The 14,427-nt window shown below is 33.7% G+C and overlaps 1 protein-coding gene across 4 annotated transcripts in view; it reads left to right on the forward strand.

The window, feature by feature from the left end:
- The window catches only part of IRSp53 (Insulin receptor substrate 53 kDa), a 507,262-nt gene that overhangs the window by 429,054 nt on the left and 63,781 nt on the right, over positions 1–14,427 (forward strand). For all 4 annotated transcript variants that reach the window (XM_074181873.1, XM_074181874.1, XM_074181876.1 and 1 more), the window contains one exon: positions 9,143–9,214. In XM_074181873.1, the coding sequence (XP_074037974.1) occupies positions 9,143–9,214 (72 nt within the window). The remainder of the gene's footprint in view (positions 1–9,142; positions 9,215–14,427) is intronic.

Genomic DNA, 14,427 nt, shown 5'->3' on the forward strand with positions numbered 1-14,427 from the left:
CAGATGGTAAGGGTATAAAAGTTGTTCCTTTTTTTGATGAGGAATCACCTCCTCAAATGTTTTACACTTATTTAGTTACACCCTGTATATTATTCAGATTACTAGGTAGTGGGAGAAAGTGAAACAAATCTCAAGAACATAGGTTCTCACAACCGGAGTCAAGATTAAAGAAAACCAAGTCAGTGCTTGTGGGACGTGCAAAATGTTTTTTTTACAAATTCTATTCGACCGAGCCCACCAGTTCAGCTTTCTTCTCTATAGTGAAACAAAATTCTTTCAATATAAAAAAAAAACTATACATTTGATTTATTATTTTCAATTATTTTTATATTTGCTACTTTGACTGAAGTTCCTGCTCATAATTTTCAACAGAGACTATTTAATGAAATCGTGCCAGTATTTTGTCACTCCCGATTGCTATTTGGGAATATTCAGTTCTCTATAGAAGACTGGGTAATGATATGGAACCTTCCAATTGAGAAAATTGAACAATTCAACTCCAACCAGAGACAAATCGATGAAAAAATCATTAGTGTAACCCGTTTTCACGTTTATGCTCTTTCCAGGAAATTGGAAAATCCTTCCCGACAACAAAGAACACGATAAACTCTCCGATCTTATGATGTAGTTCAATGAATTTTGGGAAGTTCATGTTGGAAGCATCTCATTTCCTAAATTGAGCAGGTATCAAATCGTTTTCTTCGGAAGTTTTTTTCTGAAAATTAAAATGTTCTTTGAAGAACTTCTCTTTTGATTCGTGTCTGGATTTTTTTTGTGTATTGTAGAAAAAACCTATACTTCATGCAAACATAAAAATTTTCATTGAGGTGAAACAACTTTGTACAAACACTGACAAAATCTGGTGAGTCTGTACAGGTAAAATGTATGCAATGTGAGAAAAAGCTATTGTTATTTGATGTACAATTTTTTTCCACTATAAGGTATAGAAATCGAATGAATGATGGTTTGAGATTGAAATATACAGGGCCAGTACTAATTCATTCCGTATGCTCTTATGCAAGCTTCATGGCAGCTAACCAATGTTCTATATATTGAATAGGTCAAAAAGTATAGAATCTATCAGAAAATTTCAGAGTTGTTTTCCAAAATGATATAGATGATTCCTAATACCATAAGGTCGTCCGTATAATATACGTCAATCCCTGAGTTTGTTGAAAAATTTCACGCATGCTCATCTGGAAGCCACTCGGATAGATTTTTTTTGTGAAATGTTTCTTCTAGATAATTTGCTTCATAGCCAGTCTCCAAGTATGCCTGAACATTTTGTGAAGTTTTCTTCCTTATACGAGTATTTGGGCACACACTGGATATGCAGTTGGTTACCTCGTTCACGGGCAGATGGGGCGTTGACAAACATGTTGTTTGTCGTTCATTCCAACTCAGTTCGAGAAATGATTCTCTGACTGGAATTGAATTTTCAATTATGGGAAATTATTGAATTCATTTTGATAATAGATACACGTTGCACAGACAAGTGGTCGAACAGCCCGAAACCGGTCTGCAAGTGTGTGCCAATAATTGAAATTCGATTTTGGCAATTGTATTGTCAACAGCATATGCAGGAATAACTTCAGTGACACCTGTCGAATATAATGCAATGCCCTTCTTAGTATCAGCCAGAAAAGTAGTTGTTTTCCGAAAGGTGTCAGTCAAGTAACCTACAGTGTAGTTGAGTTGTGACTGGCCTGAATAAATTGTTCACCTAGATAATTTAATTTAAAGCCAGTCTCCAAGTACGCCCACTCAATTTATGTGAAATAATTATTTGATAATAACTAGGTATATTTTGAAGCTGAGAATAACAGGGTACAGTGCTGAGCAATTCAGGCAAAGGATACTTTTGAAAGGGTGAATCTGGCAAAATAGAATAATATACTATTAGGGTACACAATTTCGCTAGCTGACATCAACATCACTTTCTTTCCTGAAATAACAAAGGTAGCCTTTGGTAACCTTTAAGAGAGTTATATCGCTTCACAAAGCTGAAATTAAATTTTTTGGAATATACTTTATGCCTATCCTAAAGCTATTCGATTATTTGAAAAAATTATTCGTCTCATTCCAGACCCAAATGTAACTAATAACTTCGGAAGTTTGTATCGTTAGAAGGAGATAGGGCCGGCCTAATTTTTAGAAATCAATTTCATCAATATGGAATTCAAATTCAATGACAGTCGCCACTTCAACACGAGAGGGCATCTTCAAGATTTTCTTCTGTGTTAGTGCATTTCCGAACAAAAGTCATATCCCGAAAAGTATGTTACTCTGAAAGGCTCAAAGTGGATAAATACTCAACTAGATGACCTGGTAATTATTATCAAGTAGAATATCATGTATAAATTTGGCTGGTACAGTAACTCGAACAACAATAGCGGATTTTGTTCCACAAACATTGTCGCCCTTAATCAAGTTTAAAACTAGGTTATCTTTCTGGAATGAGGAACAGGAAAACAATGGAGATAAAGGGGCAATTAATTCAACGAATAATTGGTTCACCGGCTGAGGCGAGAATGGCCCTTTCGAAAAGACATTTTGCAGAAATTTCACTTTCAACCAACGACACAGACTCGCTATAAATTTTCATCTTACGCAAGACGAAGTCCACGGATTAGTAAGATTAAAGCGGAGTTAGAATTGATAGATTACCCAGTGAAAGTAGCAGATAACCTGAACTATTTCAAGGACTTCCACTATAGTCTATTTCAAAAGAGTGTAGAGTAATAAATCATGAAGTGTCATAAAATTTGCCTGAATTTCGTTGTCGTCCATGGGCGTAGGCAAATCTTAGGATTATTAAACTTAATAATTAAAGTAAATTAAAAATTACAGACATAGATAATAATAAAAGGCCATTTTTGGGAAGTAATTTGGTCTAAAACTAAGTATTTAGGTAAGTAAAATTTCTTAAAAAAAGATTAAGATTAATTTTAGTGGTTCTTGTAAACTTATTTAATATGCAATTTGGGTTCATATACTCGAGCATGATTTCTCAAAAAAGGGTTAACACTTAGTTCCGAGGTGCCATGTCATTATAATAATCCCTTTTTGACCCTGCCCACCAATCATGCAATACCTATTAAACCCAGGTAATTAAGAAAAAGGGTTTAAATATATTGTAATGGTGTCTTAAACATTCGAGTTATAATAGTAATTGTTACTACACCAATTAAACGTACAGTGATATTGTGATATAGAAATAGTGAAAAAGTTATAAAATGGGGACATTTACTCCAAAGAAAAGAAGTGTAAAAAATTCTCCGCTATCTGTTTGCGAAAAAGTTATAATTTTAAATGTATATGATTGCATAAAACTCGATCACCCTAGTTTGTCTGTGCAAGAAAGTGTTGAGCGATGTGCCCGAATGACTGGAATTGGACAGTCCACGATTTTTAAATTATTGCGAGAAAGAAAGATATCAGGCCAGGTAAGTCCATGCAAGAGAAAATCAGGAAGACCAATAAAAATCTTAGATGAAGACACCAAATGTGACATTCGAAGAAAAGTTCATTCGTTTTATTTTAAAAAGGAAATACCCACTCTTGAAAAAATATTTATCGAGATAAGCCAAGATAACGATATTCCTTTGATATCCAGAAAACTTTTATGGAAAACTTTAAAAAGTATGAATTTTGCCTGGGAAAAGCACAATCGAAAGGCACTATTACTGGAAAGTGATGAAATTGTTTGCTGGAGACGAAAATATTTGACAACTATAAAGCAGTACCGCAGAGAGCAAAAGAAAATTTTTTATCTTGATGAGACGTGGATAAACGAAGGTTATATAGTCAAAAAAATGTGGCAAGATAAAAATATAACAAGTTCTCGCCAAGCTTTCATAGAAGGCCTTTCGACGGGTATTAAAGTGCCTTCGGGAAAAGGGAAGAGGCTTATAATTGCTCACATTGGAAGCGAAGACGGATTTTTAAAAGAAGGTTTGTTAAGCTTTGAGTCGTGCCGGACGGGAGATTATCATGAGGACATGAATTCGGATGTCTTCGAAGACTACTTCGGGGAAATGTTAAAATTTCTTTCAGCTGATTCGGTCGTGGTTATGGATAATGCAAGCTACCATTCAAGGCGCTTAGAGAAGGTACCAACTTCAGCTTGGAGAAAGCAAGAAATTATTAACTGGCTGTCAAATAAAGGTATTCAGTTTGAGACGAATTCAGTAAAGAAGGAACTACTAGCCATAGTAAAACAACATAAATCTCGCTTCATGAAATATGCCGTAGAAGATGTAGCAGAAAAGTATAAAGTAACTGTGCTGCGCCTACCGCCATATCATTGCGAATTAAATCCTATAGAACTTATATGGGCACAAGTTAAAGGATATGTTGCAAGGCACAATACCACATTTAAAATGAAAGATGTCAAGGTATTGTTTGATCAAGCCATTATGGAAATCACATCAGAAAACTGGCAAAAAGCAATCCAGCATGTTTTAAAAGAGGAAGATAAAATGTGGGAACTGGACAACTTGGTCGATCAGGTGGTTGACCCTATAATTATAACACCGGGGGATGATGACAGTTCTTCGGATGAAGACTATACTGATATAGAATAATTTAATTGAATTGTAAATATACTGTAGCGGGATAAGCAATCTGGACAGAGACCAGTGTATCAGTGACAGTGACACTTTTGCTTAGGTTAGGGTTTAGAATTAAGGGTAGTCTGAATAATTATTTTCTCGGAAGGTTCTCGAAAATTGTACCTAGTAATCTCTAGAACATTCAATTAGGGTATAAATAGAGTGTTGTTAAACGTTAAGGGAAGTTCACAGTTTTAGTATTGTTCAAGTGTCAAGTTGTAATAACGTATCCAGTAAAGTTCTTGTCGTTTTTGTGAATAAATTGATTTAAAGTCCCCACAAGTGTTTCAATACGTAAAGTTCGTTCGTGTGTGTTTGTGAGTATTTCCCGATTTCGGTTCGTATATATTTTATTGTTACATTTTATATTTTTTTAATAACACTGTTCTGCTGTATTAAATTTTTATTTCCTTTAATATAATTTTTATGAATGCATATTCTTTTGGCAATTATCCCACTAGCGCGCCTCTGGCTCAGTATTTATCCGTCGATAACAATGGACAAATCCCTTAAAACAGGGTGATACCTACCTGCTCTTTATGAAACGACATAATTTTGCAATGCGGACTAGGGAAGTGACAGAATTTATTGACGGATCACCCTGTAGCGCTTTTGAATACTTAATGAGATTTTATTACTTTACACTCTTTTGAAATAGACTATAGTACTTTCTTCAGGTCATAAGTTTTTCATTGAAAAATTTAAGTTCAGAATTAACCTTTTTCATCAATTTTGCATTTGATTCAATTAGAAAGTTAATCTACAGTTCACACTAGATATTATTCCAAAAAAACGTTTTTTTTCTCGCAACGTCTTTGAATAATAATAATAATGAAAATCATAATGTGATGATTTTCAACAACAACATTATTCTGAAGACACCGGCTTTCCTCAGGTCGAAAGGGTTGAATCAGAAATTGAAAGATTCATCATGTCCTGCTAAGATGGTGTTTTCAATACCTCAGCCTACCGCACCTGAGAATGCTTCAATAATATATAATTTCAGAAAACGGGTGAAATATTCGAGCTTTACAGACTGTCTTTTCAGTCACGAATATAAAGATCATGCCAGTTTGCCGATGTTAGGTCGGACACATTTAGAACGCTACCATTCTTGGTTTATTGCGTCCAATCAGATTACATTATTCTTGGACCAAATGATTACTCCTCCCGTGATGTGGATGTTGATTATTGGTTGGTTATACCGGCTAGCCCCCCGAATGTGCTTTAGTACAGCTATCAATTGGCGCAACCATTTAGGCAAAATAATAATAATGATAATAATAATAAAAAGAAGCGTCACGTCCTCCCGAATGTATCTGGGCTTCGGGCGCATACTTCGGGTAAAAAAAAATAAAAATAAAAAGTAGCGTCACTTCTCTATGACCTGGATAAAGTACCGCATGTCATTTGATATAACATCGCCTGAGCTCATCTTGCATTTACTCAGATGCTTTGCTAAACCCGAAAAAATTGTGAGATGTTTAAAAAAACTAATACCACTCTGGCGTACTCGCTTTACTATGATATCTGGTCAGGCTAGAGTCAGAACAGAGTGCGTAACGTGGGGATTTCCCCAATACTTTTTTTTTTTTTTCATCTTTCTATTGCCATTATCCATTGCACTCAGAAGTACTCGAGGGTTTGTTTTTCTTGAACTTCATGCCTCTGGAGAAAAAGATCTCAATCAGTCCTTGAGGGTGGTGGAGAAGCACACATATGCTAAATATGGGGGAAACGAGAGGTGCCGAATTTTTTCAAACTATCCATCCAAAGGCTCATTCAAACTAAGGTGCCCGACAAGGTTTTTCTCAACCATCATTGCAAGTCAATATTTTTCGTGGAGTTATTAGCTCCTGGCGTGACGAATATCGTACGAAAACATGAGAAAAAGCTATGAATGGACTGACCCGTTACTTGATTAATGACACTATCATGACTGAGGAAAATCGGATTGAATATCCAAATTTTCTCTTCGAACTACAGACCACTTTGTCAAGATTGTTATTTTGATTGGTGGAGTCCTTGATAGGATGATACCATCTCTTCACTCGAATCTCAAAATCAGGCAAACTTGTACTGAGACAGACTGTCATTCGTTATTTAATATCGAATTACTCAAAATAAAGAAAAATTAGTTGCATCAATAATATATATATATATATATATATATATATATATATATATATATATATATATATATATATATATATATATATATATATATATATATATATATATACCTGATGCTAACTTGGTTAGCGAACCGAGTTCAGATGTGCAAGAAGTTTTTCCAATAGATCTGTTTTATTCATAGGTTCCGATTCAATCTCTCAAGATGAATTCCACCAGATTTGAGGAATTATCAAATTACTAGTGATGGTATGAGTTTCAATACGAAATGTCTACCACTTTCAATTGATAACTTCTGTTTGAGATTACTTACGGTGAAGTATTCCCAAAATGATACCAATCAGAACGGAAATATCGTCAAGCTTCGACCCGAAATATTTTCAGAAGACAGAATTACTTTCGAACGTAAAATCCAATTTTGTTCACCGTACCCTCCTCATTTATATTACTTCATCTGATCCTTTCATATCGTATAAATATTCACATCTTCCACTGGTTCTCTGTTAATTAGTATTTACATTTCGTTTGGGAAACTTTTTGTTTACATATTTGCCAACTCAATCCCCAGATTCGGTTTTGTGATGAAAAGAAGCTGAATTTATATTAACCACTGACAAATAACGTTTTCAATGATGAAAATATTTCAGTCATATAATTAGGTTCACTGCTAACCACTGAAATGAGAAAGACGTTAATTATTCATTTGAAACATTATTGACTTCAAAAACTTTTTTGTCAATGAACTGAAATTGAAACATACCCATTCGGTTTTCTGTGATGAGTTGATTAAAACCACCTAGAATGAGATACAGGATATTGAACTTCTCAGTGGGAAATTTGGCCGCCTTCGAAATTCCACTGAATAAGGAGAAGAACCAACAAAGGCAAACTCAGTGGGTTAGTCTCTCTGCGGCAAGTATAAACACAAACATCGACATATCTGGTTTTCCGAACTGTCAGGAAAAAAGAGAGTTGCTACGTACTAGATTTATTCTGAAAGTTATCAGAAGTTCAGATAATCTCTACCGTATCGACAGTGATCATTAGGGATAGAAATGGAAGCATTTTTCCAAGGCAGCTAGCTGCTTGAGCATCTGATGAACTAGGCTTCATTTTTGAGGGCCTCATTGAAGCCACAGAGATTAATTCATCAATTTTAAAAATTACCTTTTTTCAAAATGATCGCATGTGAAATGATCTAATCACTCTGAGCCGTGGCCTAGATATCCATACTTGTGATTCTCCATAACACATCTAGCAATTTTACTAAATTTGGTGGAGTCCAGTTGAACAATCACCGTATATTCAATTCCGCATATTCACGGGAAATTTCTTTGGTATCAAGATTCTAACATTAAATGTTAATTTTCTCCAACCCGTAAACCATTTTCATGATAGTTCTGGAAGGCATTTCAGTTTAAAATAATAAAGCAATGGCAAAAGTCATCTGTGATGGAAAGTCACGCGAAATTTGAATCCATTGGATGTAGTAGAGATTTGATAAAAAATCATGGAAAATTTTACAAACAAAAATATCAGAGATAATTGATGTGTTCAGATCTCCATGTTTCGTATATTTCATCAGATATATTCTTCAACTCAATTGAAAACTACCATCAATTTCTGGCATTCCTACAGTACGTTATTCTTCTCTTGAATGATTGTCTGGTTGGTAATGATAATTCATGTAACAAGTCAGAAAAATTCTGGTGTTTCGAACGAGTAGAAAAAATTATTAATGTTCTGTTCTACTACTTTTGAAACCCTCGTACAGAAAGATGTGCGAAGTATGTAAGTTCTTCGTAAGGAACTTCTTTTTAATTGAAAATTGGAATTACTTCAGTAATTTCTAAATTTCATCGGAAATTTTCAGTTTTGCACTTTATTTTATCTAATTTCTCACAAATTTCACAAGTGAACCTAATACTCAAGTTGGTTTTTTTTACAGTACCTCACAAATAGAGATAATTATATTATTCTGTTTTTCCTTTCTATTCACCTCCTTTGTCATGTAATTATGATTTATTTCGGAACTGAATCTAAACTGAAAATAAAAATGAGTAGTACGTGCATAATCCCAGTAGGTACATCATATCAGACTTCCAGTGGTGTATGACAAAATATCATCAACTGTTATAGTTATAAATTCAATTTTCTGTAAGTTTTCTTAGGATCGTACGTTATGCGATATCTTCGCATTCCTTTGCCTTCAATAAACATATTGAAAACTGAGTATTTCTCAACAAAAACGCAGATCAGTAGGATCACGTTCAAATTACTGAATTGTCACCTTTTTAATCAGAAACAAAATCATATCTTTCAATCTCAGTAATATAATGTTCATATATTTCTACATATTTTGGTATTCATGCAACTCATAAACAATTTTTTTTCAGCTCAAGGCGTTTTATGTTGATCTTCTAGTACCTCTCGAGACAAACTTAGAGAAAGACACAAAGGTTGTTCAGGTAAGACTATTCCTCATTTCATTTCAGTCAAAATGAACTAAACAATTAAATATCAATTTCACTAGTTCAGACTTCCATTGTCTACTATATAAAATGATTTGAAATCCCTGAAACAACTAAAAAAGAAGAATTGAAAATGAATAGCTGAAAATAACAATTATATTAACCAAAATAAACCTGAAATGGAAAAATAGTAAAATAAAATACAAGTAAAAATAGAACAATTGAATATATGAAAATAAAGAAATGAAAAAAGAAAACAAAAATAAAAAGTGAAGAGATTCCAAGTCACGTTAGTTCACGACGATTCGATTGTTAGTATCTACAATCGTCTTCGGGTGATGACTGGACTGATTCCTCCGAAAGGAGGCCAGCCAGCCAAGCCAGCGTATTTCTACGCTGGCTTGGCTGAATATGTAGTTGGACAACATGTATGCGGCTTACTTAAATTTTCTCCTGAGCCGATGTTCCTCTCTGTGCAAGATCTCAGTTTGGGACCACTCGATGTTGTGTTGATGGGTCCAAACATGGTCTGCTATTCCTGATTTGCTGGTTTCCCCTCACTGTGTGTGTTTCTTGTGCTCGGCAATGCGAACATTCAATGGCCTCTTAGTTTCACCAATATAGGATTTTCCGCACTCACAGGGTATCCGGTAAATGCAATTTTTGGAATCGCAGTCCGCGTTTGGTGGCCTGGTTTTCGTGAGGCTGCTACGGATAGTGTTACCGGATCTGAAGCAGGTTCTGATGTTGTACTTGGAACCAATTCTTCTTATCCTCTCCGATAATCCTCTGATGTAGGGAAGTGCAAGCACTGGTTGTGACGGCATCTCTTCCTTGCGAGGCTCCTGCTGTCTTCTAGCCAAAGTCTTTTCTACCATCGCTTTGGAGTAGCCATTCCGTTGAAGATCATTTTTGATGATGTCTAGTTCCTTCTCGAGACCTTCCTTCGTATTACAAAGCTCAAAAGCACGGTCTAATAGAGTCTTGATGATTCCTCTTCTAGTCGATTGATGGTGGTTGGATTCGTGATTCAGATACTGTCCCGTATAAGTGGGATTTCTGTATACAGATGTTTCCCAGATGTGTCCTCTCCACCAAAACGTCTAAGAATGGCAATTCGTTTTGGATTTCCTTCTCCATTGTGAAATTGATGGAAGGTCTCACGCTGTTGATGTGTTTCAGGAAGGCGTCAGTAGTTCAGTATTCTCATGGTTCCATTATGAAAGTGTCGTCAACATATCTCAACCAGACTCGAGGTTTCTTGTGGGCTTTTTCGATGGCCAAATTTTCAAACCACTCCATATATATATTGGCTATGACTGGTGAAAGTGGCGATCCCATTGGCAGTCCCTCATCTTGTGTAAAGAATTTGTCCTTCAGTTGGAAATAACAGTTTCGTACACAGCATGCTAGTAATTCCATGATTATTTCTATAGGTAGATTCATTCTCTCTTTCAGGTTCCCGTCTTCGGATAGCTTTCTCTGTATGATTTGGAGTCCTTCTTCGACCGGAACGTTGGTGTAAAGATTTTTCACGTCGAAACTAATCAGTTGATCTTCCTGTGTGACCTCAATTGACCCTTACTTCCCTCAATACAACCATTACAAGGAAGAACATGGTCTTTTGTGAAGAATTCAAGGCATTTTGTCGAACTACTAGGGTCAATTGAGGTCACATAGGCAGATCAACTAACGGAATAGAGGAAAGTGTTTTTCGTATAATTCAGCGTTTATATAAAAGTATTTGTTCCGAAAGTATGTGTATGTGAAAGTATATGAAAACAGCTTTTTTTAAAGGGCTTTTTTTTTTAATTTATGTTCTGAAGTTACTTCTTTCCATGATCTACACATCTTTGTATAGAGTTAATTTTTAGAAATTGATTACTTTCTTTCTTTCTTTGGAAGATTCCTATATTTTTTGTATCAAGATTGAGAAAAAGAAGACCAAAAAGTCACTCTCTGTTGTTTTTATACATCAGAAGCAATTATATTTCGAAAACTACTGAAGTTTGATTGAAGGTGAGTTTCTTAAATACATTGAGTATAATGAATTTCTCGAGAAATTGAAAAATATTGAGATCACCTTATACTTGTATTTCTATATTTCATCGTATCCCTCGATATTTTCATAGTTTCATCTTCACTACTCAATCAGTGCCGTTAAACCTGCAAATGTAAAATAAATTAGAAATATTTTTTTTCATGGTCACTTACCATTCAATAACATATTCATAGATTGAAATAATGTTCATGAATAAGGCTGATGATCACCTAGCATTTTTATTTGCCAGTTCCAAATGGATCCATAAAAGGGTTTTGAAAATAACAGACTGCCGAAGAAATATACATTCAAGTCTGAAATTCATTAACAGATATTACCCATAAATGAATAAATGAATACAGGAGTATTTTTTCAATTTTTCCAAATATATCCAGATTTGAAAAGATCAATCAAGTAACAAGTCAAAAGTAGAGAAGCAGTAAATAGACGGAAATGTTTTTAGAGGAGATTAAAGAGTTGAATGTCTTTTGTCTTTTACAACGTTATAATTCATATCATTCCGAAAGAAACTTTGTTCACCGACGCGACAGTTCATATTCTATTTTCATTTAATGAATAACATACGAATCCACCATTCAAACCAGATGAGAGTATAGCTCGTTCTCTTCCATAAATTATATATTTCTTAGACTACGAACATGTTTATTCAAAGAGAAATTTGAATATTCGCATTCAAAGTTGTGATTTATATACAACTCTAACAAATGCATCTAGCAAAATGAGTGGAATAAATGTATTCTCTTGTATGTGCGTCGTAGAGAATATACATTGACGTACATTGTGTTAACCAAATAATTACGGAAATATAGATATGAAAATACAAAGTATATGAAAATGAGAAGAAGCAGCTTGCGGAATCTGTTGATGATTTGTTGTTGTTGTTGTTGAAAAATAAATGAATGAAAGTGAATTCATTCATTTATATGCTAATATAAAATTAAATGCTAATATACAATTGAAAGTAATCTATAATACACATACCTAATGTCTAAAATAAAGGATGAATAAAAAACTTCTATTCCAGTTTTCTGAAAGTTACTTCTTTACATGATCTACACATCCATGTCTAAAGTTATTTACTTTAAAATAATTGATTACATTCCAAAAACTTTCTTTCCCAAAAATTATTCCCTCCTCAAAATATAACCCTTTCAATTTAAATAAAAACTGATTAATAGTTATTGACTAAATTTATTGATGAATCATCATTCATGAAACTCAGTTTTCAATATTTTTTTGGCCGTGAGCAACGATGTATCGAAAATATCGGAAGTATTCTGCAGGAGTATTATCTACCTCATTTAACGCATCAACAGAGAAGAGTTCTGCAGTTTGTTTTCTTGAAGGGTAAAATAAATAATTCATGTGTTTTTGTTGTTCTATTCGGATAATTCAAGTAAATTATTCATAATCATGATGATCAATTCATATTGTTTATTATTATTTTTTGTGAAATTCGCAAAATATTATCGTTTTCAATGATTTGAATACCTTGCATTTTCTTGCATTTTCTTGCATCCCAGAGCTCCACTACTCTTATTAATTACATAATCTATATGTTCATCAAAAGTGAGTTTTAAGTAAAAAATAACTCAAAAATAACGGGCGAATGTAATGCAACTACATTCGTAAAAACTGATATACGTATAACTCGTTTTGTTTACAAAATTCGAATAAATTATTTATGTCAATCTGAATTCTCAAGCAATCTGACAATGAATTTATTTGAAGATAAATTTTCAAATCATCAGCACATATTGAAAATTTAATATTCTCAAAACATTGTTTAATATTTTTGATATGTACATTGGCAAATGAGGGCCCTAGATGGATCCCTTGCGATAATTCAATCCATTTCAATATAACACCACTCAGACCGACTTCAACAAGTTTACGAAGTAATGTATTATGACTGATTTTGTCAAAAGTTTTGCTGAAATCTATAATAGCGTCAACTTGAAATTTGTAATCCAGACTATCATGTGAAAATTCGATTCAAGAGTCCGATTTTTTAAAATGCTCAGGTATAATGATATTTTCAATCGAATCATAAATCAAGAGTTCAAATAGTTTTGGTATTATTGATATTTGTCTTATAGAACGATAAGGACGATAAGGAAAAGTACTACATCAAAAACTGATTATATTATAGTACTATTAAAGCACAACTCAGCACATACAAAAAAGTAGGAAGATTTTGATTCATTTTGGGTGAGAATGAGTCAACTCCGAATGTATTTTTTGATATGACGACAATGTGAAGGCCATTGCGAAATAGGAATCCAAAATGTTAGTAGTGAATCGAAATAATTGTATGAGTCGTCAGTAGAAGGTAAAAATGTATTATCCAGATACATTCAAACCATTTCTGAAAATATGAAATGGTTAATCAAACTCAGGAATGAAAATAACCCTAAATTACCTAAAGTTTCACAGACAGGGTTTATAACAAGATAGTCTGATTCACATGTACTCGATTTAGCTCTTCTTAGTGACATTTTCCAGCCCTGTCCAAAAATTACGACCAAGGTGTCATTTGATTCGAGTTTTTGCCTAGAAAGTTTAAGGCAAGGTCCGAAAACGCGCCGATAAAAATCACAAAAGTTATAAACAATTAAGTGAAAAAAAATGGGGTTTTTGTCTTTTCTTAATATCTCGAAAAATTTTCAAAATTTTGGAAATTTGAAAAAAGATTTGAAAAGATCAATGAATTTGCGTAAAAAAAGTCCCGACTCCCGAACCTTTATCTCAATTATTTACAATTTTTACAGAGCCCTGAAAATAGAGCCAAAAGCGGGTAGTCTGACTTCCGCGCGCCTTTCGTCACTCTGACATAAAAACAAAAAAAATTATTTAAACATATTAAATGTAAATATTAGTGGAGAGAAAAAATTCATGTGATGTTGGGATACATTAATAAACAATAATTCGCAGTCAAAAAATTTTTATTTCAATTTCAACGTTAATTATAAATTTGTTAATTAATAACTTTTTCTGAATTGAAAGTTGATATAAAAATCCCTATAATTAATAAACTAAAACCCTGGCATTTTTTTCCTTTGGTGAAGTTATCCTCAATAGGCTAAAAAATAGATTACCGTTGACAAAATGAAAAAATTGTTATTTTCTATTTTTTATCAATAATTGA

Source organism: Leptinotarsa decemlineata, unplaced genomic scaffold (assembly GCF_025532065.1).
Source record: "Leptinotarsa decemlineata unplaced genomic scaffold, Ldec_3_MD MMD2_tig00026317_RagTag_RagTag, whole genome shotgun sequence".
NCBI classification, from domain to species: domain Eukaryota; kingdom Metazoa; phylum Arthropoda; class Insecta; order Coleoptera; family Chrysomelidae; genus Leptinotarsa; species Leptinotarsa decemlineata.